General features: G+C 41.8%; 1 protein-coding gene across 1 annotated transcript in view; it reads right to left on the bottom strand.

Annotated features, from left to right (window-relative positions):
- LOC311240583 (voltage-dependent T-type calcium channel subunit alpha-1I-like) overlaps positions 1 to 27961 on the bottom strand; it is a gene marked incomplete at its 3' end in the record, with an annotated part of 344683 nt that overhangs the window by 73921 nt on the left and 242801 nt on the right. Inside the window, 3 exon segments of the mRNA XM_084329158.1 lie at positions 4183 to 4253; positions 9444 to 9577; positions 14572 to 14681. Of these exon segments, the coding sequence (XP_084185284.1) occupies positions 4183 to 4253; positions 9444 to 9577; positions 14572 to 14681 (315 nt within the window).

Below are 27961 nucleotides of genomic sequence, written 5' to 3' on the forward strand. Positions count from 1 at the left end.
ATTCAAAGTAAAATAGAGAAGTATATTATGTACCTTTTGCTGCAATAAATACTTAATTACAACTTTGTGTGGAACCGATTCATTGTGGGAAGTGTTCATCATATTTATATATCATGTACTGTATGGCCAGTAATTAAAGTACATAAGACGGTAGTGGTTTAATGATACCATACTTATCAATACAGTCAGGGAATTGTACCCCTCAGTTACACTAACACTAACACTAACACTAACACTAACACTAACACTAACACTAACTCTAACACTAACAGTAACACTAAAACTAACTCTAACACTAACACTAACACTAACACTAACACTAACTCTAACATTAACACTAACACTAACACTAACTGTTGTGAAGGGCCAGATTAAACCGAATATATATATTTATTTATATATATATATTTAATTGTATTTGTATATTCTCTAATATTCCCTGATATCCCTTGTATATTCCTTGTACAATATGCATTGAATATCCATTCTAGCCTACTGAACATCCCATAATAGTCTCCATTCTACTATTGGTCGAGACCTTGGTGCCAGGCTGCCATACCCCTCAGACCCAGTTCAAACGTACCGCTCGACATGTACGAACAAGTCCTAGTTCCGCGTAGGAATTTGGCTACCGCACCACTAATGGGACTATTTGTTCATAGTGCGTATATATACTGCGCTACTAAAGTAGGACTTTCTTTTCAGTCCAGTTTCTTACCCTCCAATAGAGTCACAGACGTAAAGCCTCCCCGCGATGCCACGTGTGGGAGTAAGGCCAAGTTCGCCTACCATCGGTATTGAGACATCGTGTATATTAATATTTGAATAGTCATATTTGGCACTATATCGTCGAGTTGGACGTAGTCTATTAAGCTAATAATAGTCTGTTAATATATAGTGCTTCGTGCGGTGAGAATACTACCGTAGTCAGTACCCCATCGTTTCGGGCAGAGAACTGGCTGCTTACCCAGGGTGGTTGACCCTATGTGAAGCTGCACCCGAGGAGCCCCAGAGCCGACGAGCGAGTGGACCTGTATACCGGATTATTCTACCGACGACAACCCGCCTTCCCAGGCACGGATTATGCTTTGGATACTTTGATTATTCTATGGATAAAGACCCCCGACACTACCGTGTGTTGGAACCCCCCCCCCTGGAGAGGACACAAGGTGAGGAGACGCTCTGCAAGACGAGGTCTCTCCACATCTCTCCCCCGTGGACCGGAGAGAGCCGGCCCACAAAGAGTCCACCTGCTTTCATCTGTGGTCCAAGGATCGCCGGCGCATTGAACGTCACTACAGTGGGTTCTCCTGGGATACCCTTGGCCGGACGAGGCAGCTGGATTCTACCCCCCCCCCCCCCCTCCTACTCCTGTCGGCTTACAATCGACCGGATTAACCCCCTCTAGTGTATCCAGCCTATAATCATTAAAGTATCATTGCTGTTATTCCTTAACTATTCCAGGTCGTATATTTACCACCTGCGCCTTCAGAGATTGGACATTATCTATTGATATACCGACGAATACTCCTTGCCATAAAAGTGCATACTATTTCAATTCATAAATGTAATTAAGTGATTAAGTGTTTAGTCTACACACCATCGCTGTGTAGGCAATAAAGACTTGTTTCTAATTCGTACATTTGTGTTGGATCCGTTTCATCTACGTGAGAGTGTTCATGATAATATATTTATGCCGTGTACTGGGTGGCCGAATATTAAGTACAAAGGTAGTGGTAGTAAGTATCATATCTAGTAATACAGTCAGGGAATTGTACCCCTCAGTTACACTAACTCTAACTCTAACACTAACTCTAACACTAACACTAACACTAACACTAACACTAACACTAACTCTAACACTAACACTAACACTAACACTAACACTAACTCTACAGTAACACTAACACTAACACTAACACTAACTGTAACACTAACACTAACACTAACTGTAACACTAACTCTAACACTAACACTAACACTAACACTAACACTAACTCTAACACTAACACTAACACTAACTCTAACACTAACACTAACACTAACACTAACACTAACACTAACTCTAACACTAACACTAACACTAACACTAACACTAACTCTAACACTAACACTAACTCTAACACTAACACTAACACTAACACTAACTCTAACACTAACACTAACACGAACTCTAACACTAACACTAACACTAACACTAACTCAAACACTAACTCTAACACTAACACTAACTCTAACACTAACACTAACTCTAACACTAACACTAACACTAACACTAACACTAACTCTAACACTAACTCAAACACTAACACTAACTCTAACACTAACACTAACACTAACTCTAACACTAACACTAACACTAACTCTAACCCTAACACTAACTCTAACACTAACACTAACACTAACACTAACACTAACACTAACTCTAACTCTAACTCTAACACTAACTCTAACACTAACACTAACACTAACTCTAACTCTAACTCTAACACTAACACTAACTCTAACTCTAACACTAACTCTAACACTAACACTACCACTAACACTAACACTAACTCTAACTCTAACTCTAACACTAACACTAACACTAACACTAACACTAACCCTAACACTAACACTAACTCTAACACTAACTCTAACACTAACACTACCACTAACACTAACTCTAACACTAACACTAACTCTAACACTAACACTAACACTAACACTAACATTAACTCTAACTCTAACACTAACTCTAACACTAACACTAACACTAACTCTAACACTAACTCTAACACTAACACTAACTCTAACACTAACACTAACACTAACACTAACTCTAACACTAACACTAACACTAACACTAACACTAACCCTAACTCTAACACTAACACTAACTGTAACACTAACACTAACACTAACTCTAACACTAACACTAACAGTAACAGTAACACTAACACTAACACTAACACTAACTCTAACACTAACACTAACACTAACTCTAACACTAACACTAACACTAACAGTGACACTAACTCAAACACTAACACTAACACTAACTCTAACACTAACTCTAACACTAACACTAACACTAACACTAACCCTAACTCTAACTGTAACACTAACACTAACACTAACCCTAACACTAACACTAACTCTAACACTAACAGTAACACTAACACTAACACTAACACTAACACTAACTGTAACACTAACACTAACACTAACACTAACACTAACACTAACCCTAACACTAACACTAACACTAACACTAACACTAACTCTAACACTAACTCCTGCCCAGACATAGTATGGTATAGTTTCCAGTCAACTTGCTGTGGGTTCAGTTGGAGTCTGGGAGCTGTCCCTGGTGCTGATATTTAAAGGCATACTACACCACACACCTTGAGGTGTGTGTTTGTGTGTGAGAGAGAGAGAGAGACTATTGACTCAGCCTCACTATTGGCGCTTTTCCACTGCATGGTACCTACTCTAACTCTACCTGGCTGGTACCGGGTACTTTTTAGTACCTCCTCTGTCAAGGTTCCAAATGGGTAGAAGCGATACCAAAAAGTGATGTGCAGACCACTGATTGGTCAGAAGAGAGAATCGCCACTACGTTAGCATTGCGCTACACGGGGGACGTTCTGCACAAAACACAAACCCGGCATCTTTAAATAGCCTCGCGACTACTAAACATTAGCATTCATTATTTGTTTGCAGCGAGAACAATGTGCAATAAACAAAAAATATATACATTCACAGTGTATTCTGCCTCATTTATTTATGAAACAAAACCAACAGCAACACAATTTACCACCAAGAACAAAGAGTTTAGTCTCACAAAAAGATTGCTAATTTTGTTAGATTATGTGACTGGGATTTCCCATTATAACCGATAGCATTGCGGCTAGCGTACATTAGGTAATAAGGCACTGGTTTCATAGCTAGCTTCGATGTGTGTGTGTGCGTGTGTGTGTGTCGCTATGACGACCAGCTACTCGAGTCGAGTAGGTACCATGCAGTGGAAAGGCGGCATATGTGTGTGTGTGTGTGTGTGTGTGTGTGTGTGTGTGTGTGTGTGTGTGTGTGTGTGTGTGTGTGCTGTGTGTGTGTGTGTGTGTGTGTGTGTGTGTGTGTGTGTGTGTGTGTGTGTGTGTGTGTGTGTGTGTGTGTGTGTGTGTGTGTGTGTGTGTGTACCTGCGGCAGGGCTTGGACCACTGTGTCCAGCAGGGCTCTCATTCCGGTAGCCATTTTCAGCAGCTTAAGAACTGAGAGAGAGAGAGAGAGAGAGAGAGAGAGAGAGAGAGAGAGAGAGAGAGAGAGAGAGAGAGAGAGAGAGAGAGAGAGAGAGAGAGAGAGAGAGAGAGAGAGAGAGAGAGAGAGAGAGAGAGAGAGAGAGAGAGAGAGAGAGAGAGAGAGAGAGAGAGAGAGAGAGAGAGAGAGAGAGAGAGAGATGTTAATGTGGGCATTTAGGGGAATTCCCTCAGGTTAAATTGCATTAAATGGGAAACATGAAGCTTCGGAAAAGGTCAGTTCTAAATTTACACATAGCGTAAAATTTACGCACGCACGCACGCACGCACGCACGCACGCACGCACACACACACACACACACACACACACACACACACACACACACACACACACACACACACACACACACACACACACACACACACACACACACACACACACACACACACACACACACACACACACACACACACACACACGCACATACATAGACACACACGGTTAGCTACAGATAACTGACCATGACCAAGTAGTTTCCAGTTTATTTTCAATTAACCCCTTCTAGACCATGGGATTAAGACAGAATTTATATAATACAGTCACATGACCTATAAATGAAACAAGGTGGAGGCAGACAGTGAAGGTACACAGTGCACCCTTTTGTTTCATTTGACCATATTAACGTGTAGGGGGCTGCATAGTGCGAAAATGTTCTTCACAGAAAATTAGCCAAGGCCAAGTATTCATTGTATCATTTATCTTTCAGCAAACATTGAAAATGGGTCCCACAGACCTGAACACCACACAGGGGTTAAACACCATTACAGATTGTGGTGACCTGCTTGGTCACCAATGCTCTAAATCGACCCATGGACAATAGTGCACATAATTCCAATGCCAAGAAGCCAAAGGCAGATCTACCAAGTTCAGTAGATCATTGGTTTGTGTGCAATAGGGTCCAGAGGTCCATTCCAATAATAAAGTAATGCAATTTGGAAAATCGTCAATTATAGCTTTTTATAGAAACAGATGCCAATGCAAATTTTGCCTCTCCGCCAGAGAGGACCACCCAACCCAATTGTACAGGACACACTGGTGAGTATTATAACTATCACATATATATATATATACAGAGAGTCTAAGGGTTTAAGAGTGGAAGCTGACGCATAAATCCATAAATCACGTCTCCTCTCCGTAATCCAAAACAGGAAAACTGCTTCAACAACATTTTAAAGTATATTTAATCTTTTCAACTTTTAAATGGTACATTACATCGCAAATCCATCTGCCAAATGAGGGAGGGTGTTCATCTTTCCAGTTCATAAGAATGAGACGTCTTGCTAGAAGGGAGGAGTAAGCGTGTTCAGTTGTGCTTTTGGTAGATGTAATAAAATCTTTTTATTGATATTCTCATTTGGTTCATTACAATTGACTCAAAATAAATTTTTCATTCAATCAATCACCGTGCAGATTGATTGATTGAATGAAAATGTTATTAACAGATTGCAAAATGGGTACAATGCAGTATGGCTCAATACACACAATTGTTAAGGGGATGCAGACCAGAGAAAGACTTTCGTCTTGTTTACATCAGGGTCCCCCATTTTCAATTCATAATGAATTGTAAGTAAGGGTGCAACTTGCACCGTGCAATCCATTCTTTGTGGATCTAGCCCACAGTATTTCTGACACTGGGAATACATTCCTTGAGAATCATAGATGTCCCTAGAATCAGATACCAAGAACATGCAAATGGACCATATTAAAAAAAAGTCTGTAAATGTGTATTCTACATTCTTATGGAATGAATGAGATACAAAAAAAAATTATAAAAAAAAAAAAAAAAAAAAAACTTTTTTTTTTGTAATTAATTTTGAGTTAATTTTCATAACGCGATAATTTGCTGTGTAATTAATTAATCTAATTAACGCGATAAACTGACAGCCCTAATATATATATATATATATTATTAGATATTATGTCACTCTCATTGGTGAAGTGTAACGCGTGGGAGGTCACACTGCCTTCACCACTTCCTGTCTTTTGCTGTGCAGGTGCCCTGACCTGACCTGTAGGAGTCGCTGTCCACAACGCCAGATTACCACCCCATCGACTTCCCTCCCGCTAACTCAGCCAAACAAGTTAGTATGATGGCTGGCCCAAGCCGGAGGCAATGCTGACACCGGGAGTCGAGACCGAAATACATTTAGTTTTACTAGCATTTAGCACGTACAGTATTTGAGATGCATCGGTAGCACTTTATAATAACACCCTGTTATAATACATTTATAAGGTATTTGTAGATAATGAACTAATCATGAACAAACCATTTATATACATTCATAAATGATTATTAAATCATTTATAACTATATTTGTATACCATTTACAAAGTATTTATAACGCATTAGTGGATAATGAACTAATCATGAACAAACCATTTATATACATTCATAAATGATTATTAAATCATTTATAACTATATTTGTATAACATTTACAGATTAGTTCTACATTATTTATAACTCATTATCAACATTGTTTGTACTTGATTTGTTCATCATTAAATAATGTTGTTTAATGTGTAGTAACACATTTGTAGATGCTTTGAAAAATGGATATGAAAAAACGACTATAGTGTATCTCCATTTATTTTTCATGTTCAACAAATGATTTGTTAAGACATTCATAAAACATCTATACATTATTTGCAGATGCTATCGTGGGGGCCAATCTAAAGTGAAGCCTATTCATCATTAACAAGTGTCTAATACAGTTAATTATTTGTTTACTTTTTCATCACATGTTACAAATGTTGTAGGCAGCTTTCGGATACACCCTTCTTTGTGACATCAAACAGTGACAGAATTAGGACTAAAGATAAATGCAATTTTATTAACATATAAAATACATGTGCATGACATATAGTGTAACTTCGGGGGGCACTAGGACCCAGGAGTACCCTGGCCAGGTATTGAAGAGTATCTAGAGAGGAAGTCTCACGCGAGCGAGACTTGACGTCACGTGTGTTGCCGTCTGTTTGAATGGAAGCACAAGTTATCCGTGCTGCTCCTGCCGCACACTTTTAATAAGGTATGAGCAGGTTAAACACCTTTTTTTGTTGGTAAATCTATTCCATCATTTCCGACCTACAAACAACTCTTATATGTTGTGTAGACGTTCGTGTAGATGTGGTGGCCGCTAACGTTACATTTGTTCCTAATGTGTGCTCAGTGTGCTCAGTGATGATGACACGACACAAATAATTATTACTCTTGTGTGTCATGTCGTCATCACATACATACTGAGCACTGAGCACACATTAGGAACAAATGTAACGTTAGCGGCCACCACATCTACACAAATGTCTACACAACATATAAGAGTTGTTTGTAGGTCGGAAATGATGGAATAGATTTACCAACAAAAAAAAGGTGTTTAACCTGCTCATACCTTATTAAAAGCGTGCGGCAGGAGCAGCACGGATAACTTGTGCTTCCATTCAAACAGACGGAAACACACGTGACGTCAAGTCTCGCTCGCGTGAGACTTCCTCTCTAGATACTCTTCAATACCTGGCCAGGGTACTCCTGGGTCCTAGTGCCCCCCGATATTACACTATATGTCATGCACATGTATTTTATATGTTAATAAAATTGCATTTATCTTTAGTCCTAATTCTGTCACTGTTTGATGTCACAAAGAAGGGTGTATCCGAAAGCTGCCTACAACATTTGTAACATGTGATGAAAAAGTAAACAAATAATTAACTGTATTAGACACTTGTTAATGATGAATAGGCTTCACTTTAGATTGGCCCACACGATAGCTTCTGCAAATGATTTATAGATGTTTTATGAATGTCTTAACAAATCATTTGTTGAACATGAAAAATAAATGGAGATACACTATAGTCATTTTTTCATATCCATTTTTCAAAGCATCTACAAATGTGTTACTACACATTAAACAACATTATTTAATGATGAACAAATCAAGTACAAACAATGTTGATAATGAGTTATAAATAATGTAGAACTGATCTGTAAATGTTATACAAATATAGTTATAAATGATTTAATAATCATTTATGAATGTATATAAATGGTTTGTTCATGATTAGTTCATTATCCACTAATGCGTTATAAATACTTTGTAAATGGTATACAAATATAGTTATAAATGATTTAATAATCATTTATGAATGTATATAAATGGTTTGTCCATGATTAGTTCATTATCTACAAATACCTTATAAATGTATTATAACAGGGTGTTATTATAAAGTGCTACCGATGCATCTTGTAAAGTGTTAAAAAGAGAGTTGCAGATTATCAGTGGCCAGTTTCACATACTCTGTAATAGAATCCACATAAAGATGAACTTGACAGCCTTTTAGAGATGAGACAATATTATTACTATACATGGTAAATAAGACAGGGCTCAGAACTGATCCCTGCAGGACACCTTTTGTATATAAACTCTGACTGGGCATTTCTTGTTTTTACACAGTCTCTCAGATAAGTAGCTCTGAAACCAACTGCAAGCATTTGATTCAAAGTCAATACTGCGTCCTTTTTTTAAAAGAAGAGAATGGTCAACTTTGTCAAACACCTTTGACAGATCTACAAACAGGGCAGCATAACGTTTTCTTTTATTAAGGGCAGATACTATATAATTTAAGGTAATGACCCAGCCCACCTGGAGGTGACCCTGTATAATTGTTTTTTGAATAAGCATTAGCAAAGTGTGTATTAAAAGCTTGGTGGATCTTTTTTTGTTCAGTAATTAGGCAATCATGGGTGAAGAGGCAACTGCGGGTAAACCTACTCTTAGAGTTTACCGCTTTCCAGAACTTTGACGGATCTGCATAAGAGCTGGTGACCAGGTGTGGTGGAATCGGAGAGGTTAATTATTAAGAAATAGATTTCTTTCTAATGCATGCCATAGGGCAATGATCACTGATTCATAAATCACACCAGTGTGCTATATTGTAAACACTCATACACTTGTACATACATGTGCTCGTCCTGTGTGTGTGTGTGTGTGTGTGTGTGTGTGTGTGTGTCTGTGTGTGTGTGTGTGTGTGTGTGTGTGTGTGTGTGTGTGTGTGTGTGTGTGTGTGTGTGTGTGTGTGTGTGTGTGTGTGTGTGTGTGTGTGTGTGTGCGTGCGTGCGTGCGTGTGTGTGTGTGTGCGTGTGTGTACCTCGTGCTATCCGGAGCACTCTCATGATCCTGATGATGGTAGGGTTGATTGGCAGAGCAGAGCTGAAATCGATCTCCTCCAGAGTTATACCCATCACTGACAGCAACACTATGGCCAGATCCAACTGGTTCCACCTATACACACACACACACACACACACGCACGCACACGCACGCACGCACACGCACGCACACACACACACACACACACACACACACACACACACACACACACACACACACACACACACACACACACACACACACACACACACACACACACACACACACACACACACACACACACACACACACACACGCACACACACACATACACACACACATACACACAGAAGGTGAAAAAGTCAGTAATTTATAAAGAAATGCTGCATTTTCAATCCCCTCATTTTCAATTACTGTAGGCATTCCATTATCAGTGAGAGAGAAAAGAAACAGAAATAAATACTCGAGTATGTCGGGTCTCCACATCAGAGCGACTTTGCTGAATGGCAAAACAATTAGCCTCTGCACAGTAAATTTCGCTGAGTAAATTTTACTCAAGCTGAGTACATTTTACTCAAACGGAGTACAATTGTACTCACTTGGGCTCAAATGGACTCAGTTTGAGTAAAATTTACTCTGTGAAATTTACTCTGGCTGAATGGGCGTGGGAGGGAGCAGACCAGCGTTAACAGTGTGATTTCCCATTGAAGTGCGTTGTGTCTGTGTGTCTGTGTGTGTGTGGTGCCATTACACTAGTGATAGATGAAGTCAAAATGATTGTAGTATTAGTAGTGTAACAGGCGGCTGCACTAACGAGCTGAGCTAAAGGGTCAGACCTGTTTGCAAAAGCTGGTTGACCGAGTCGTTAGTAGTTTACAGTCGCCCTCCCCCCGAGAAGTGCGTCCTTGCATGTTCTTTCGTCCACACGCACACTTTTATTAATTTTTTTATTAATTCCTTAATTTTATACTTCTATTAATGCCCTTGGTGAAAATTGTCCTCTGCATTTAGCCCATACTAACTATTTAGGAGCAGAGGGCAGCCACACAGTGCTGTGCCCGAGGACCAACTCTTGATAATGACTTTTAATTCGGTATAGTGTGGTAATTGACATATACTAGCTCACAAAACCGTATATTATATGCGGACAAAATCACAACTGCAATGGGGTAATTTGCTTTATAAAGAGACATAACAGATTATAAACGTGTTGTAAGAGCTTCCAGTGGCTATTAAATCATTATATAATGTGTCAATGTCTTAATTACTGTAAAAATGGCTATTATTAGTTTTTACTTGTGAATGAGAATTGGAATGAAAAGGAAAATGATAAGGGAGAAGGATAGAAGGACAGAGAGGGAGAGGTGAGGTTTGATGGTTTATAATTGAGTATTTCTTGTAAGATTTGAGCTATGGAATACCTGGGAGTAGCCTGCATGTGTTTTGCCTTGAATTGGAGATTTCACATAGTTGTATTTTTCATATATTATTTTAAGTGCATACATAACATAAATAAAACAAGACCGGAAAACAAGAGGTTTTTACTGCTAGTCTGAAAATCTACACTATCAATTGTGTGTGTGTGTGTGTGTGTGTGTGTGTGTGTGTGTGTGTGTGTGTGTGTGTGTGTGTGTGTGTGTGTGTGTGTGTGTGTGTGTGCGTGCATGCGTGCGTGCGTGCGCGCGTGCGTGTGTGTGTGTGTGAGGGGGGGGTGGGGGGGGGGTTCAATCAAATCCAGACTTTAAAATTGAAAATCAAATTGAATCATGGGTTTGGTGAGTCCTTAGTTAACGAGCCAAACACACACAATGCAGCACATACATGGCGTGCGCCTTAATCCGCTGACAAGTACCTCAAACCTTGCACTCTCTCTCTCTCTCTTCCACACACTACAACATATTTCATAATCCTCTTTCCTTATCGTACTCCTACTGATCTAAAGCCAAGGGAGAGGGGGATTTGTAAAGCCGGCACGCTTTGAGCTGCTCTACTGTTTATTTTAGTGTTACACAAATAGAGGAAGTGTTAATTTCACTCATCAGGAGATTATAGCACACTGTGTGCCTACAGACATGACAACAACTTTAATGTAATAAAAACAGAGCACTCTATCCTCCTTTCACACCACGCTTTCACATCAGATACGTGATAATGGACTCATAGATAAAAGGAATGACATCACGGTGGAGAGGCGGTGCGGAGCGCCGGGTCTCAAGTGCACTCGTTGTGTATTCAGACGGCGCGCGGACACTCCAAAGGGGCATAGGACGCGCATCTCAAGGCTTAGAGTCGTGAGGAGGGCTGAGGCGAGATCAGTTATGGTGGGGGTCTCCTTGTACACAGTGAGCTGAGCCGCCACCTGGTAAGCTGACAGAACCCGCAGAGTAGCGCAGTTTAGTCGGAAGATGATATCAGGCTGTGCATTGGGCAGCACTTCTAGTGTGTCTCTGTGCACGTGGTGTTAGTGTGTCTCTGTGCACGTGGTGCTAGCAGGCATGTGCACACATAGACGTGAAGGGGTGCCCGGGCACCTGCCTTTTTAATTTTTCATTCGAAAGTGCCCTTTTTATGCCCCTTTTTAAAAATTTTTTATTACTGTTGCACATATAGATAGACTGCCCTGCCCTTCCAAATGAAAGATGTCATGATAGAATCTAAATATTAGGTAAAGAAAGAGAGATAAATGCCCCTACCCCTCTCCTGGAACTGGAAGGACCCATTATTTACGCGCGCTGCCAGATGCCTGTATACTTTCCGTAGCCGCATTTCTGGCAGACGCTCTCTGATTGGCCGACGCCAGTTTCTACACTGGTTATTAAGCCTATAGCCACTCTTCGAAGTAGGTTCAGGTTAGAGTTTGTCTTAGAGCGTGACGGCAAGTTCTTTCGACGGTTAAGCTTAGGCACTCTTTCAAAGTTGGTTAAGGTTAGAGTTTGTCTTAGAGCATGGCGATAGAACGCCAGGTAGTTTGCAGGCTGTTCGACGCGGAAATGGGCAAAGACAGACAGTAGACACAGCTCATCAGTACTTGTGTTGTGCTAACTGCTAACAATAAGCTATTTGGCTGGATGCAGTCTGGACAGTCGATATACATCAAGACAACAGTCTGTGACTGTGGGACAGTGGACATAATACTTCATCAAGCCCTCCTGACCTGGACCACGTTTCAACTAACAAGTGAGTTAATGCGGTCTCTCTCTCTCTCTCTCTCTCTCTCTCTCTCTCTCTCTCTCTCTCTCTCTCTCTCTCTCTCTCTCTCTCTCTCTCTCTCTCTCTCTCTCTCTCTCTCTCTCTCTTGCTCTCTCAACACAGCGCGCCCGCAGCTGTTGGTCTGGAGCGCATATTGTGTTATTAAAGGGACACTATGTAGTTTTGGTGACATCGGTGAAACTGAATGTACCATAGACTTGTATTAACCAAAAAAATCGGGCTCGCATTGCATTTAATAATTGATGCCCTTTTCTCCTTTTTCGGCACCTGCCTTTCTAAAGTCCTGTGCACGTCCCTGGGTGCTAGTGTGTCTCTGTGCACGTGGTGTTAGTGTGTCTCTGTGCACGTGGTGCTAGTGTGTCCCTGTGCACGTGGTGCTAGTGTGTCTCTGTGCACGTGGTGCTATAGTGTGTCTCTGTGCACGTGGTGCTAGTGTGTCTCTGTGCACGTGGTGCTAGTGTGTCCCTGTGCACGTGGTGCTATAGTGTGTCTCTGTGCACGTGGTGCTAGTGTGTCTCTGTGCACGTGGTGCTAGTGTGTCCCTGTGCACGTGGTGCTAGTGTGTCTCTGTGCACGTGGTGCTATAGTGTGTCCCTGTGCACGTGGTGCTAGTGTGTCTCTGTGCACGTGGTGCTATAGTGTGTCCCTGTGCACATGGTGTTAGTGTGTCTCTGTGCACGTGGTGCTAGTGTGTCTCTGTGCACGTGGTGCTAGTGTGTCTCTGTGCACGTGGTGCTAGTGTGTCTCTGTGCACGTGGTGCTAGTGTGTCCCTGTGCACGTGGTGCTATAGTGTGTCTCTGTGCACGTGGTGCTATAGTGTGTCTCTGTGCACGTGGTGTTAGTGTGTCCCTGTGCACGTGGTGCTATAGTGTGTCCCTGTGCACGTGGTGCTAGTGTGTCTCTGTGCACGTGGTGCTAGTGTGTCTCTGTGCACGTGGTGCTATAGTGTGTCTCTGTGCACATGGTGCTAGTGTGTCTCTGTGCACGTGGTGCTATAGTGTGTCCCTGTGCACGTGGTGCTATAGTGTGTCTCTGTGCACGTGGTGCTAGTGTGTCTCTGTGCACGTGGTGCTAGTGTGTCTCTGTGCATGTGGTGCTATAGTGTGTCTCTGTGCACGTGGTGCTATAGTGTGTCTCTGTGCACGTGGTGCTAGTGTGTCTCTGTGCATGTGGTGCTATAGTGTGTCTCTGTGCACGTGGTGCTATAGTGTGTCTCTGTGCACGTGGTGCTATAGTGTGTCCCTGTGCACGTGGTGCTATAGTGTGTCTCTGTGCACGTGGTGTTAGTGTGTCCCTGTGCACGTGGTGCTATAGTGTGTCTCTGTGCACGTGGTGCTATAGTGTGTCTCTGTGCACATGGTGTTAGTGTGTCCCTGTGCACATGGTGCTATAGTGTGTCTCTGTGCACGTGGTGCTAGTGTGTCTCTGTGCACATGGTGTTAGTGTGTCCCTGTGCACGTGGTGCTATAGTGTGTCTCTGTGCACGTGGTGTTAGTGTGTCCCTGTGCACGTGGTGCTATAGTGTGTCTCTGTGCACGTGGTGTTAGTGTGTCTCTGTGCACGTGGTGCTATAGTGTGTCCCTGTGCACGTGGTGCTAGTGTGTCTCTGTGCACATGCAAACATTTCCCTATAAGCAACTCCATTGGATACCTTTAACACATCATTTTGTATGTTGTTTTTCAATAGACCCGTATGTGTTTAGTTAGAAAACACATGTACACACACACACACACACACACACACACACACACACACACACACACACACACACACACACACACACACACACACACACACACACACACACACACACACACACACACACACACACACACACACACACACACACACACACACACACACACACACACACACACACACACACACACACACACACACACACAGAGACAGTACCTTTCCTTGAAGAAGCGTCGGAAGCCAAAGGCAATGAGCTTGAGAACAGACTCCAGCACGAAAGTAGACGTGAAGACATAGTTGCAGTACTTCAGAGCCATAGAAAGAGACTAGAGGGGAAGATAGAAAAAGAGAGAGAGAGAGAGAGAGAGAGAGAGAGAGAGAGAGAGAGAGAGAGAGAGAGAGAGAGAGAGAGAGAGAGAGAGAGAGAGAGAGAGAGAGAGAGAGAGAGAGAGAGAGATTCACAGCAGGGTGTTAGAATCGAATATAAATACTTTATACTTTAAATTGGCACTACAAATGGCTCACAGTAAACAGTAAACATTTGGGTAGACACAAACAAAAGTCATGAATAAGAATATAAATGAGCCTAAGAACACACAGACCACTGGGAATACAGACAAGGTAAACACACTAGTTCGGGAAATTGGGACTTGACTCGGGACATATAATACAAATAATACGTACTAGACTAAACTATAGACACTAACACACAGGACACACAGCTAAGAGGACGGGGAACATGGGGAATCACATTGGGAGACCTGATCGGGAGCTCTGGAAATGTACTATCATATGAAAGATAAAAATCTAATCAAATGTTGGACAATAATAGGGACATTGGAGAACCCCCACAGTGGACATCTCCGTCGTTATAGGAGGGGCCCTCTCAAGGAGAGCCTTACCCCTCCAACCCACCAACGGGGGTTAAACGGGGTTAAAAGAATTACCTGGGAAGTGCCAATTGTCTTTAGTCTTCTTTTATATTATTTCTTCAGAGTTATGTTAGAATAGCAGTTGCTTTACATGTGCACATGGACACATATGAAGGACAAGAATTCAAAATGTTGGACATGAAGAGAGGCTTGGAAAGCCTCCTTTGGGGGGTATCTTCGTCTCTGGGGAGGGGGCTTCTCCAGTGGGAGGGCTGATCCCCCTCCAAACCGCCAACCGGGGAAAGAGTGCGAACCATATAACCATTTATATCCATATAATTTTTTCTTATTGTGTTGTTAGTTTAATTTTCATAAATGTATGCGGTGATGTCGGTGACATGGGAGGTACAGTGGGTTCAGTGGGGGGGGGGGGGGGGGGGTGTCGGGGGGAGGGGCCATCATTCCGGCGGTTCGACCCGGGGGAGGGGGGGCCTTGCGTGTTGTGGGATTGGTGTGGGGGGGGGGGGGGGGGTTTCCTGGGGTCCTCGGCCGCCGTGGCCGGGCGGTCTGGTCTCCGGGCCGGGGCACCGGGGGTCGGGGGGCCATTGAGGCGTGGTGCTTAGGCCTTCTGCGGACCTGGGTTTTGGGCTCTCGTGGGCCGGGGGCCTGGCGGTCGGGCGGGGGCGGGTGGGGGCTCTGGGTGCTCGGCTCCGCGCATGGTGGACCAGGATATGGGGGTGTTCTGTCTCTCGGGGAGGAGGGCGGGAGGGAGGGTTTTCTCTCAGGGGGATCAGAACGGCTGGGCTTTGCCCGGCGGGGCCCTGTGTGTTGGGGGGCCGATGGGCGTGGGGTGGGGCTCTCGGGGCAGGGGAAATAGCAGGCTTGGCTCGGTGGGGGGGAGTCCCCTATCCTTTCCTTTACTGGGCCTGGCCCAATTGATTCAAGGGACCCGTGTCGCTGGGGGCCCGGCTACGGGATATGGGGGGCGCCAATGGGCTCAACTCAGGGGAAGGGATGTCGGTGGGGGGGGGCATCGTTTCTGCCGTTTGATGTGGGAGAGTGGGATCTCGTGGGTTGTGGGTTCGTTGTGCGTGGGGGGGGGGTGCTTGGTGACATGGGAGGTAGCGGGCTTGGCTCGGTGGGGGGGAGTACCACCCCTCGCCCCTCTACTGGGTCTGGCCCAATCAAATTCAAGGTACCCGTGTCGCTGAGTGCTGGGCCCCCGCGTGGGACGGACCTGGGATGCGGGGGAGCCCGGTTTCTAGGGGGGGATGGCGGGAAGGGGGGGTTCCTCTTACGGGGGTCTGGACGGCTGAACGAGGCCATATTCAAGGGACCCATATCTGTATGTTGTTATGTTATGGATGTCACTGTAAATATTGTGTTGAGCTCAAAACAGAATCAACGATTATCGTCACAATATACCGCCCGCCTAGACACTCACCAATATTTATACAGGAGCTCTCTGAATTGATCTCACTATGTGTTACCGGATATGATAAGGTGATCCTAAATGGAGACTTGAACATCCATTTTAATAAGAAAACAGACTCCAAAACTATAGAACTAAAAAATCTACTCGATAGCTTTGACCTAACACAGCATATAACAGATGCAACTCACAGGCTTGGGAATACATTAGACTTAGTTATAACAACAACTGGGCTAAGCATAAAAAATATCTCAATAACTGAATTACCTCTCCGACCATCACTGTATATTTTTTGATACTCAAATAACCCTTACTAAAACAAAAAAATAAATCATAGTTCAAAAGAGGCTCCTAAATGACAAGGCTGAATCAACGTTCATTGATCTTATCAGACTATATGAATCACACAATCATGACAGCTCTCTAAATGAAATAGTAGAAAATCTCAATGATGCACTGTCATCTATATTAAATTATGTCGCCCCACTAAAAACGAAAAAGAAGAAAACCAGAGCCTCGCCCTGGTTGAACTATAATACGGTCAACAAAGAAAAAAGGAAATGTCGTGCAGCGGAGCGAAAATGGAGAAAAACAAAAACCACCATATGCTGTGATATATACAAAGATGCTTTAACTGCTTATAATAATAATAATAATAATAATAATAATAATAATAATAATAATAATAATAATAATAATAATAATAACTTTATTTGTATAGCACTTTTCATACAGAGGTTGCAGTTCAAAGTGCTTCACAACAGTAAAAAATACAGGCATAAGCGAGTATAAAAAGATAGACAGGTAGAATCACAGTGTTTCACATTAGGATCTAGCATCCCAATAGGCTCTCCGCTTACAGTTTTTAGTAACACAATAGTAAAAATAGTTTAAAATGATTCAGTTTAAAAATAGTCAAAAAATTATAAAATAGAACGGACATAAAAAATACAGGCATGAGCGAGCATAGCAAGATATGGCAAATCACAGTGTTTCACATTAGGATCTAGCATCCTAATAGGCTCTCTATTCAGTAATACTCCTGTAATTCATGAACAAATAATCACAGTGTTTCACATTTGGATCTAGAAAATAATAAGAATAGTTTAAAATGATTCAGTTTAAAAATGGTCATCAGTAAGAAGTAAAAAGTGCAATAACCGACACATGAATTTGATAGGCAGTGTATAAGAGTAGGCAGGGTAGGAATAAATACAAGTTGTGTCAGGATATCCCTGATGTTTCCTCTTGCCACTAGGTGGTAGCAGATATCTATCAGTGAAATGCCTGAGCAAAGAGATAGGTTGTAAGCTGTCTTTTAAAGATGTCTAGCGAGTTGGCTTCCCTGATGTTTTGGGGTAGTTTGTTCCATAGTTTTGGGGCATAGTTGATAAAGGCTGCATTACCGATCCTCTTTTGACTGCTTCTGGGAGCCTCTAGTAGTCCAGCAGCTGATGATCGCAGTGTTCTTGCTGGTGTGTAATTTATTAAAGTGTTGGCGATGTAGCTAGGTCCCTGTCCATTTAGAGCTTTGTATGTAAGGAGAAGGACCTTGAAGTCAATTCTAAATGTTACAGGAAGCCAGTGTAAAGCGGCTAAGACTGGACTAATGTGCTCTCTCCTTTTGGTTCTAGTTAGCAGTCGGGCTGCAGAGTTTTGGATTAGCTGAAGCCTCTCTGTGGTTTTCTTAGGGAGACCTGTGAAAAGTGCATTACAGTAGTCTAACCGGCTAGATATGAATGCATGAATTAGCTTCTCAACATCGTTCTGATTAATAAATGGTCGTACTTTTGCTATATTTCTGAGATGGAAGAACGATGTTTTTGTCACTTTGCTAATATGAGAATTGAAGTTCAGTTCTGAATCTATGATAACCCCAAGACTAGTGACCTCAGATTTGATCCAAGGGGTTAGTCCCCCCAGGTTCTTTATTAATGTTTCTTTTTAGTTTTGGAGCCGATAATTAGAATTTCAGTTTTGTTCTTGTTTAGTTTCAGGAAGTTCTTACTCATCCATTTATTTATTGCCAGTAAGCAGTCTGTAATGGAGCTAATCGCTGTATCATTTGGTTCAGCAGATATGTACAGTTGTGTATCATCCGCATAGCTATGGAAATCTACATTATGTTCTCTGATGATATCACCCAGCGGTAACATGTAAAGGGAGAAGAGTAAAGGACCTAAGCAACTCCCTTGTGCAACTCCATAGTTGTTGTCGTATATATCAGACATGTGATCTCCTAGTTTAACATAGAATTTCCTCCCTCTGATGTATGTTTTAAACCAGCCCAGCACATGGTCTGAGAAACCGACATGGTTTTCAAGACGATCGATTAGAATATCGTGATCGATTGTATCAAATGCTGCACTGAGATCTAACAGGATAAGGATGGAGATCTTATTCTCGTCAGAGTTTAGTCTGAGGTCACTGATTATTTTGGTGAGGGCAGTTTCAGTGCTATGATATTTTCTGAATCCTGACTGAAATTCTTCTAAGATGTTGTTTTCTTCAAGAAAGGAATTTATTTGAAGTGAAACTATCTTTTCAAGTACTTTACTAATGAATGGTAGGTTGGATATTGGACGATAATTTGCCATTTCATTACTATCCAAGTTAGGTTTTTTTAGTAATGGCTTTACAACTGCTGTTTTAAAGGCATCCGGGAAAATACCAGTCCTAAGGGAAGTGTTTATGATATCTAGCACAGGGCTTGAAACACTATTAAATACCCGTTTGAAGAAAGCTGTAGGTATAGGGTCAATGTCTGAGGTGGAGGAGTTACATTCTGAGACAGTTTTGCAGAGTACATCTAATGTGATGCATGTGAAACTTCTCATGGTTACATTGCACGGTTTGCCGCAATCAGCTTTATTTCCATCATGAGTAATGCTGGCCCTGATCAAGGTTATTTTGTTGTTAAAGAATAGTGCAAGTTCTTCACACTTAACCGTTGATGACTGAGGAGGTGTAGGGGCAGTGTTGAGTAGTACATTAATAGTGGAAAAGAGGATTCTGGAGTTTCCAGCATTTTCTGTAATGATTTTAGAGAAGTAATCTTTCCTCAACATAGGGGCCCCCCAGGGCTGTGTTCTGAGTCCCCTCCTCTACTCCCTGTACACACACGACTGTGTGGCTCAGCGGAGTAGCAATACAATCATCAAATTTGCTGACGACACAGTGGTGGTGGGCCTGATCTCTGCCAACGACGAGAGGGCCTACCTGGAAGAGGTCAAGGTCCTGGCGGGATGGTGCCAGGAAAACAGCCTCTCCCTGAACGTCAGCAAAACAAAGGAGATGATTGTGGACTTCAGGAGGTCGGGGGTCAAGGACTACAGCCCCCTCAGCATCGACGGGGCACCGGTTGAGAGAGTCAACAGCTTTAAGTACCTCGGAGCCTACATATCCGAGGACTTGACATGGACCACACATGTGTTGTGAAGAAGGCACGACAACGCCTCTACTTCCTCAGGCGCCTAAGGAAGTTCCAAGTCAGTCAGAAGATCCTTAAGAACTTCTACTCATGTACAATAGAGAGCATCTTGACCGGCAACATCACCTCCTGGTTTGGGAATAGCACTGCACAAGACCAAAGCAGACTACAAAGAGTGACACGTTCAGCCGAACGCACAATTGGAGGGGGGCTCCCCACCCTCCAGAACATTTACAACAAGCGTTGCAAGGGCAAGGCTAAGAGAATCATTAAAGACTCCAGTTACCCGAACAACTGCCTCTTTGAACTGCTGCGGTCAGGCAAGCGATACCGGAGTCTCAAGGCGAGCACAGAAAGACTCAGAAGAAGCTTCTATCCCCAGGCCATCAGGCTGCTAAACGAACAATGAATGAACACTACACAACAACAACAACCAAACGCACATAGCACACACATCCACACGCACACACTCACTTTAAACAAACACACTGTAGCACCCACTCCACACACTTTATAGCACACACCCACTTTAAACAAACACACTGTAGCACCCACTCCCCACACTTTATATTTATTGATGAAGGATTGCACTACAACTCGTACACCTTACTGTAAATTGTACCTAAATTGTACCTCATCCCATTTCTGCTTTGCACTAGATAGTACTGTACATTAGTACACTGCATAGTATTGTATATTATATGGTAACTCAGAACATTGTACATATGTCTATACCGAACACTGTGACCTCATTTTCTTCTTCTAAATTACATGCTATACTATGTTATTTGATACTATCTTGTCTAGCACAGTCTCTGGAGCGTAACAGTAAGAAGCATTTTGTATGAAAGTATTCTGTACTTCTGTATGACAACTATTAAAGAAACTTGAAAACTCCTTGCTAAGCGGATGGTTTTATTATAAGCAGTTAAAGCATCTTTGTATATATCACAGCATATGGTGGTTTTTGTTTTTCTCCATTTTCGCTCCGCTGCACGACATTTCCTTTTTTCTTCGTTGACCGTATTATAGTTTAACCAGGGCGAGGCTCTAGTTTTCTTCTTTTTCGTTTTTAATGGGGCGACAGAATTTAATATAGATGACATTGCATCATTGAGATTTTCTAACAATTTCATTTAGAGAGCTGTCATGATTGTGTGGTTCATGTAGTCTGATAAGATCAATGAACTTTGATTCAGCTTTGTCGTTTAGGAGCCTCTTTTTAACTATGATTTATTTATTTTTTTTAGTAAGGGTTATTTGAGTATCAAAAAATATACAGTGATGGTCGGAGAGAGGTAATTCAGTTATTGAGATATTTGTTATGCTTAGCCCAGTTGTTGTTATAACTAAGTCCAGTGTATTCCCAAGCCGGTGAGTTGCATTTGTTATATGCTGTATTAGGTCAAAGCTATCCAGTCGATTTTTTTGTTCTATAGTTTTGGAGTCTGTTTTCTTATTAAAATGGATGTTCAAGTCTCCATTTAGGATCACCTTATCATATCCGGTAACACATAGTGAGATCAGTTCAGAGAGCTCCTGTATAAATATTGGTGAGTGTCTAGGCGGGCGGTATATTGTGACAATAATAGTTGATTCTGTTTTTAGTTCAATGGCAAGATATTCCATTGACAACAATGTGGAACGCCCTACCCAAAGCTGTAAAGGAATGTGAATCCCTGCCCACATTCAAAACCGCTCTTAAAGAGCACCTACGGGAGGCTGCAATTCGAAACTGGCCACCGTAAATGCCCAAAACCCCCACCACCTCCTAATAGACAGTCTCCTCACCACCGCATGTATATATTCCCTCCCCGCCGTATGTATATTTCCCTCCCACCCACCCACCCCCTCCTAATGTACAGTCCCCTCCCCATCATATGTATATACTCTGTCAGGATCTAGGGGTAACAGTACTGTATATTTGAATACCGTTATGTCACAAATGTATCAGTACTAAATACCTATATGTCCCTATGCCATAAATGTCATGTATGTTGTGTATGTCATAAATGTCTATATGAATTGAAAATGGGGGACCCTGATGGAAACAAGACAAACGTCTTTCTCAGGTCTGCATCCCCTTAACAATTGTATGTATTGAGCCGTACTGTATTGTACCCATTCTGCAATCTGTTAAATAAAGTTTTCATTCATTCATTCATTCATGAACTCGCCTAGTTCTGTGATTCTAAACAAGAGTTTTGAGGAGAAGATTGCTGCAACTCCTCCGCCCCTTTTATTTTTTCTGGGTATTTGAAAAAAGTTATAGTCTGGTGGACAAGCTTCTATCATTATTGATGTAGCTGTGTCATTATTTAGCCATGTCTCTACTAGGCAGATGCAATCTAAGTTATTTTCTTTAATCAGATCATTTACTAAGAATGTTTTATTATTCAGTGATCTGACATTTAGGAAAGCTAATTTTATTTGTTGGACTTCTTTAGAGGAGGTCTGCTTTGGCTTGACCGTGATGGCCCTGAGGTTAATAGCAGGTAAACGCATTGATGGCGTATATTTTTCACCATGCCATTGGCTGGTTATGATTACTTGTATGTTTTGAGAGATGGCATGGCAATTGTGCTATACTGCACCGTACTGACTGCACTGTGCTTTCGGGGACATTTGATCAGACGAGATGGCCTTGTGTGATATGGGGGGGACGGGGGACGGACGCCTTGTGCTGCTGCACTTCGTGGTGAGATTGTGTCCTTCATGACTATCTCTCGTGCTGGTATGAGCTTAATATTCTTGGAGGCCATCAAGGCATGACGCATGTTTGCTGATAGGAGCTTTGAACCTAAGCGATTTGGGAAGAAGCCATTTCTTTGAAAACGTTCTGGGTTATTCCAGAAAACATTGAAGTTGTCAATGAATTTCAGGCCGTGTACGAGACATGCAGCCCCTAACCATGAATAAAAATTTAGGAGTCGACTGAATGCTTCCTGTCCTCTGCGAAAGCATGCAATTGGTCCACTGATGGACACATCAGTGTTTGTGTACACAGACTGATGTTTGTCTAGTGTGTTCATTAAACGTGTGAAATTGTCTTTCAAAGTCTCTGTGCCAGTCTTCTTTCGCAGGATGTCAAACGATCCAGAGTGAATGACAATTTTTGTTATTCCCGGTCTGATTAGTGTTGGAAGTTTTTCGGCCAGCTCTTTCACAGATGTATTGTCTAGACAGATATTTTCTGTGTTTGCCATCACCACATACCTTGTTGTGGAATCTCCAATCAGTATGCAGTCTATTTTCTGTGTGAGGTTAGCATTTTTCTTTCCAACAGTTTTGGGGCCGTTTGTTTTTGGGCTAGGCCTAGTCTGCCGGTTCTTTCCACAGTCCTGTGGCCTTGGTGAAGCCTTGTTAGCCTTCTCAATAGCCGGCATGTTAACGCTGGTCCCGTAATAAAACCATCCGCTTAGCAAGGAAAGACTACTTCTCTAAAATCATTACAGAAAATGCTGGAAACTCCAGAATCCTTTTTTCCACTATTAATGTACTACTCAACACTGCCCCTACACCTCCTCAGTAATCAACGGTTAAGTGTGAAGAACTTGCACTATTCTTTAACAACAAAATAACCTTGATCAGGGCCAGCATTACTCATGATGGAAATAAAGCTGATTGCAGCAAACCATGCAATGTAACCATGAGAAGATTCACATGCATCACATTAGATGTACTCTGCAAAACTGTCTCAGAATGTAACTCCTCCACCTCAGACATTGACCCTATACCTACAGCTTTCTTCAACCGGGTGTTTAATAATGTTTCAAGCCCTGTGCTAGATATCATAAACACTTCCCTTAGAACTGGTATTTTCCCAGATGCCTTTAAAACAGCAGTTGTAAAGCCATTACTAAAAAAACCTAACTTGGATAGTAATGAAATGGCAAATTATCGTCCAATATCCAACCTACCATTCATTAGTAAAGTACTTGAAGAGATAGTTTCAGTTCAAATAAATTCCTTTCTTGAAGAAAACAACATCTTAGAAGAATTTCAGTCGGGATTCAGAAAATATCATAGCACTGAAACTGCCCTCACCAAAATAATCAGTGACCTCAGGCTAAACTCTGATGAGAATAAGATCTCCATCCTTATCCTGCTAGATCTCAGTGCAGCATTTGATACAATCGATCACGATATTCTAATCGATCGTCTTGAAAACCATGTCGGTTTCTCAGAACATGTGCTAGGCTGGTTTAAAACATACATCAGAGGGAGGAAATTCTATGTTAAACTAGGAGATCACATGTCTGATATATACGACAACAACTATGGAGTTGCACAAGGGAGTTGCTTAGGTCCTTTACTCTTCTCCCTTTACATGTTACCGCTGGGTGATATCATCAGAGAACATAATGTAGATTTCCATAGCTATGCGGATGATACACAACTGTACATATCTGCTGAACCAAATGATACAGTGATTAGCTCCATTACAGACTGCTTACTGGCAATAAATAAATGGATGAGTAAGAACTTCCTGAAACTAAACGAGAACAAAACTGAAATTCTAATTATCGGCCCCAAAACTAAAAAAGAAACATTAATAAAGAACCTGGGAGGACTAACCCCTTGGATCAAATCTGAGGTCACTAGTCTCGGGGTTATCATAGATTCAGAACTGAACTTCAATTCTCATATTAGCAAAGTGACGAAAACATCGTTCTTCCATCTCAGAAATATAGCAAAAGTACGACCATTTATTAATCAGAACGATGCTGAGAAGCTAATTCATGCATTCATATCTAGCCGATTAGACTACTGTAATGCACTTTTCACAGGTCTCCCTAAGAAAACCACACAGAGGCTTCAGCTAATCCAAAACTCTGCAGCCCGACTGCTAACTAGAACCAAAAGGAGAGAGCACATTAGTCCAGTCTTAGCTGCTTTACACTGGCTTCCTGTAACATTTATAATTGACTTTAAGGTCCTTCTCCTTACATACAAAGCTCTAAATGGACAGGGACCTAGCTACATCGCCAACACTCTAGTAAATTACACACCAGCAAGAACACTGCTCTCATCATCTGCTGGACTACTAGAGGCTCCCAGAAACAGTCAAAAGAGGATCGGTAATGCAGCCTTTATCAACTATGCCCCAAAACTGTGGAACAAACTACCCCAAAACATCAGAGAAGCCAATTCGCTAGACATCTTTAAAAGACAGCTTAAAATCTCTTTGCTCAGGCATTTCACTGTGTGCAGGCAAATATTTGAAGATAGATATTGGCTACCACCTAATGGCAAGGGGAAATATTATTATAGAAACATCAGGGATATCCTGACACAAATTGTACTTACCTGCACTATTCTTACCCTGCCTACTTTTATACACTGCCTATCAAATTCATGTGTCGGTTATCACACTTTTTACTTCTTACTGATGACTATTTTTAAACTGAATCATTTTAAAAAAAAATTATTATTTGTATTACTGAATATGTCAAATACCCTGTTGTATGTCCGTTCTATTTTATAATTCTTAGACAATTTTTTTATTTTTATTACTGAATCAAACTGTAAACAGAGAGCCTATTGGGATGCTAGTGAATGTGAAACACTGTGATTTACCATACCTTGCTATATTCTTACCCTACCTACTTTCATACACTTCCAATGAAATTCATATGTCGGTTCTATGATGTTAGAGTGATGCTCTGTTGTGAGGAGAAGATGACTTTTGACCAAAATCTTTTCAAAGTTGTTTAACATTCCAGTTAGGTACATCGTGAACCGCCTAGCCAAGGTTGATTCTCCTAACTGGGCCATTTTTCATCTGATTGAACAATCTTATCACACTTTTTACTGTAACCTTGCTATTTACATTTTTAATTGTTATGCTCGCTTATGCCTGTATTTTTTTTTACTGTTGTTGTATGCCCGTTCTATTTGATCATTTTAAGACTATTTTTAAACTTAATCATTTTAAACTATTTTATTATTTGTATTACTGAATGAAACTGTAAACAGCCTATTAGGTGTTACAGTGGAGGTAGGTAGAATACAGTTTTGCAGAAAGGGAAAGGTATGGAGGAGGCAGAGACGAGGATTGAAGCTTGGAGAGGGAGTTTACTGTAGAATCCAGTGCAATACAAAGAACAAACAGAAACTACTTAACAACCTACTCAACAAAACAACAAACACTAACACTATAGGATGACAGCACAATACGGCATGGACAGGAAACGGGGAAGGAGACAGGAGGAATGTCGCCACAAGGAAGGGAGGACAGACAGACACCTAAATACCCCAACTAATTAACAATTAGAAACACCTGGCCAACACAGAAACACAACAACCTAGACACCAGTCAATGACAAACACAAAAGCAACTCATAACAACCCAAACAGTACACCAAATCACACAAGGGAAGGGAAAGTCAATGACAGCACACACCAGGACACCACATTGATCACACTATTAATTAATGTTAAAATAGTAGTCAGGATGTCCAGTGTACTGGACCGCACCGTCTGCGGATGGCCACCAGAGGGTAGAGAGCCACTGTTGGGTGGAGGGCACTGCCCAGTGTTAGGTGGAGGGCACTGCCCAATGTTACCATCCTGCCCAGTCCAGCCAGGACCGGGCCTAGGATCGTGACAATTAGGATGCTAGATCCTAATGTGAAACACTGTGATTTACCATACCTTGCTATGCTCGCTCATGCCTGTATTTTTTACTGTTGTGAAACACTTTGAACTGCAACCTCTGTATGAAAAGTGCTATACAAATAAAGTTATTATTATTATTATTATTATTATTATTATTATTATTATTATTATTATTATTATTATTATTATTATTATTATTATTATTATTATTATTATTATTATTATTATTATTATTATTATTATTATTATTATTATTATTATTATTATTATTATTATTATTATTATTATTATTATTATTATTATTATTATTGTTATTAATGTTATTATTATGTTAAATAAAAAGTTAAGTAAAAAAAAAAAATGTACCTAAGAATAAAACACGGTCCGGGATATACATTTCCTATGTTACATTCTAATATAAAATATACAGTAAAAATATACAGAAATATACAGTTAGTGTAAAATTGTAAAAGTAAAAGTCCAAGATAGTACTGTCACCCTGTGATGCAGTGAGGCAGTGAGGCACAGTGATGCATTATAAAGTCTGATGGCTGTCGGAATGAAGGATTTCCTGTGCCGTTCAGTGCTACATCTTGGGAGTCTTATTCTAGCACTGAACGTGCTCCTTCTGTCAGCCAAGTCTGTGTATAGTGGGTGGCAGGGGTTGTCCCTGATGGCATGGAGCTTAGCAAGGCTCCTCCTCTCCGCCACCACCGCTAGAGAGTCCAGCTCCACCCCTGGCCTTCCTGACCAGCTTATCAAGCCTGTTTGTGTCCCCCACTCTCAGTCCGCTGCCCCAGCAGGTCACAGCGTACAAGAAGGCGCCCGCCACCTCCGACTCATAGAACATCCTCAACATCCTTGTACAGACGTTGAAGGATCTCAGCCTTCTGAGGAAGTAGAGTCGGCTCTGGCCCTTCTTGTTCTTATTGTCGATACACTGAGGTATTTGTAATCCTCAACTGTGTCCACATCGACTCCCCTGATGGAAATGGGGGTCACAGGTGCACTCCTCCTCCACCCCAGATCCACAACTAGTTCCCTGGTCTTCGTCACATTTAGCTGCAGGTGGTCGTTAGCAGAGTAAAGCAAAAACACTGGGTGGACATGGACTCTCAGGGACGCGTGAATATTAAAGGCAACCAACTTGTGTTCGGCTTTTCTCTGATTGGCCGCGCCCCCCCCCCCCCCCCGCCCCCACGCGCAGGCAAGCGCAGTCGTCCCACGTCCCAAATGAAATCCAAGGAGCGC

Source organism: Notolepis coatsorum (assembly GCF_963971535.1).
Source record: "Notolepis coatsorum genome assembly, chromosome: 14".
Lineage (NCBI taxonomy): Eukaryota > Metazoa > Chordata > Actinopteri > Aulopiformes > Paralepididae > Notolepis > Notolepis coatsorum.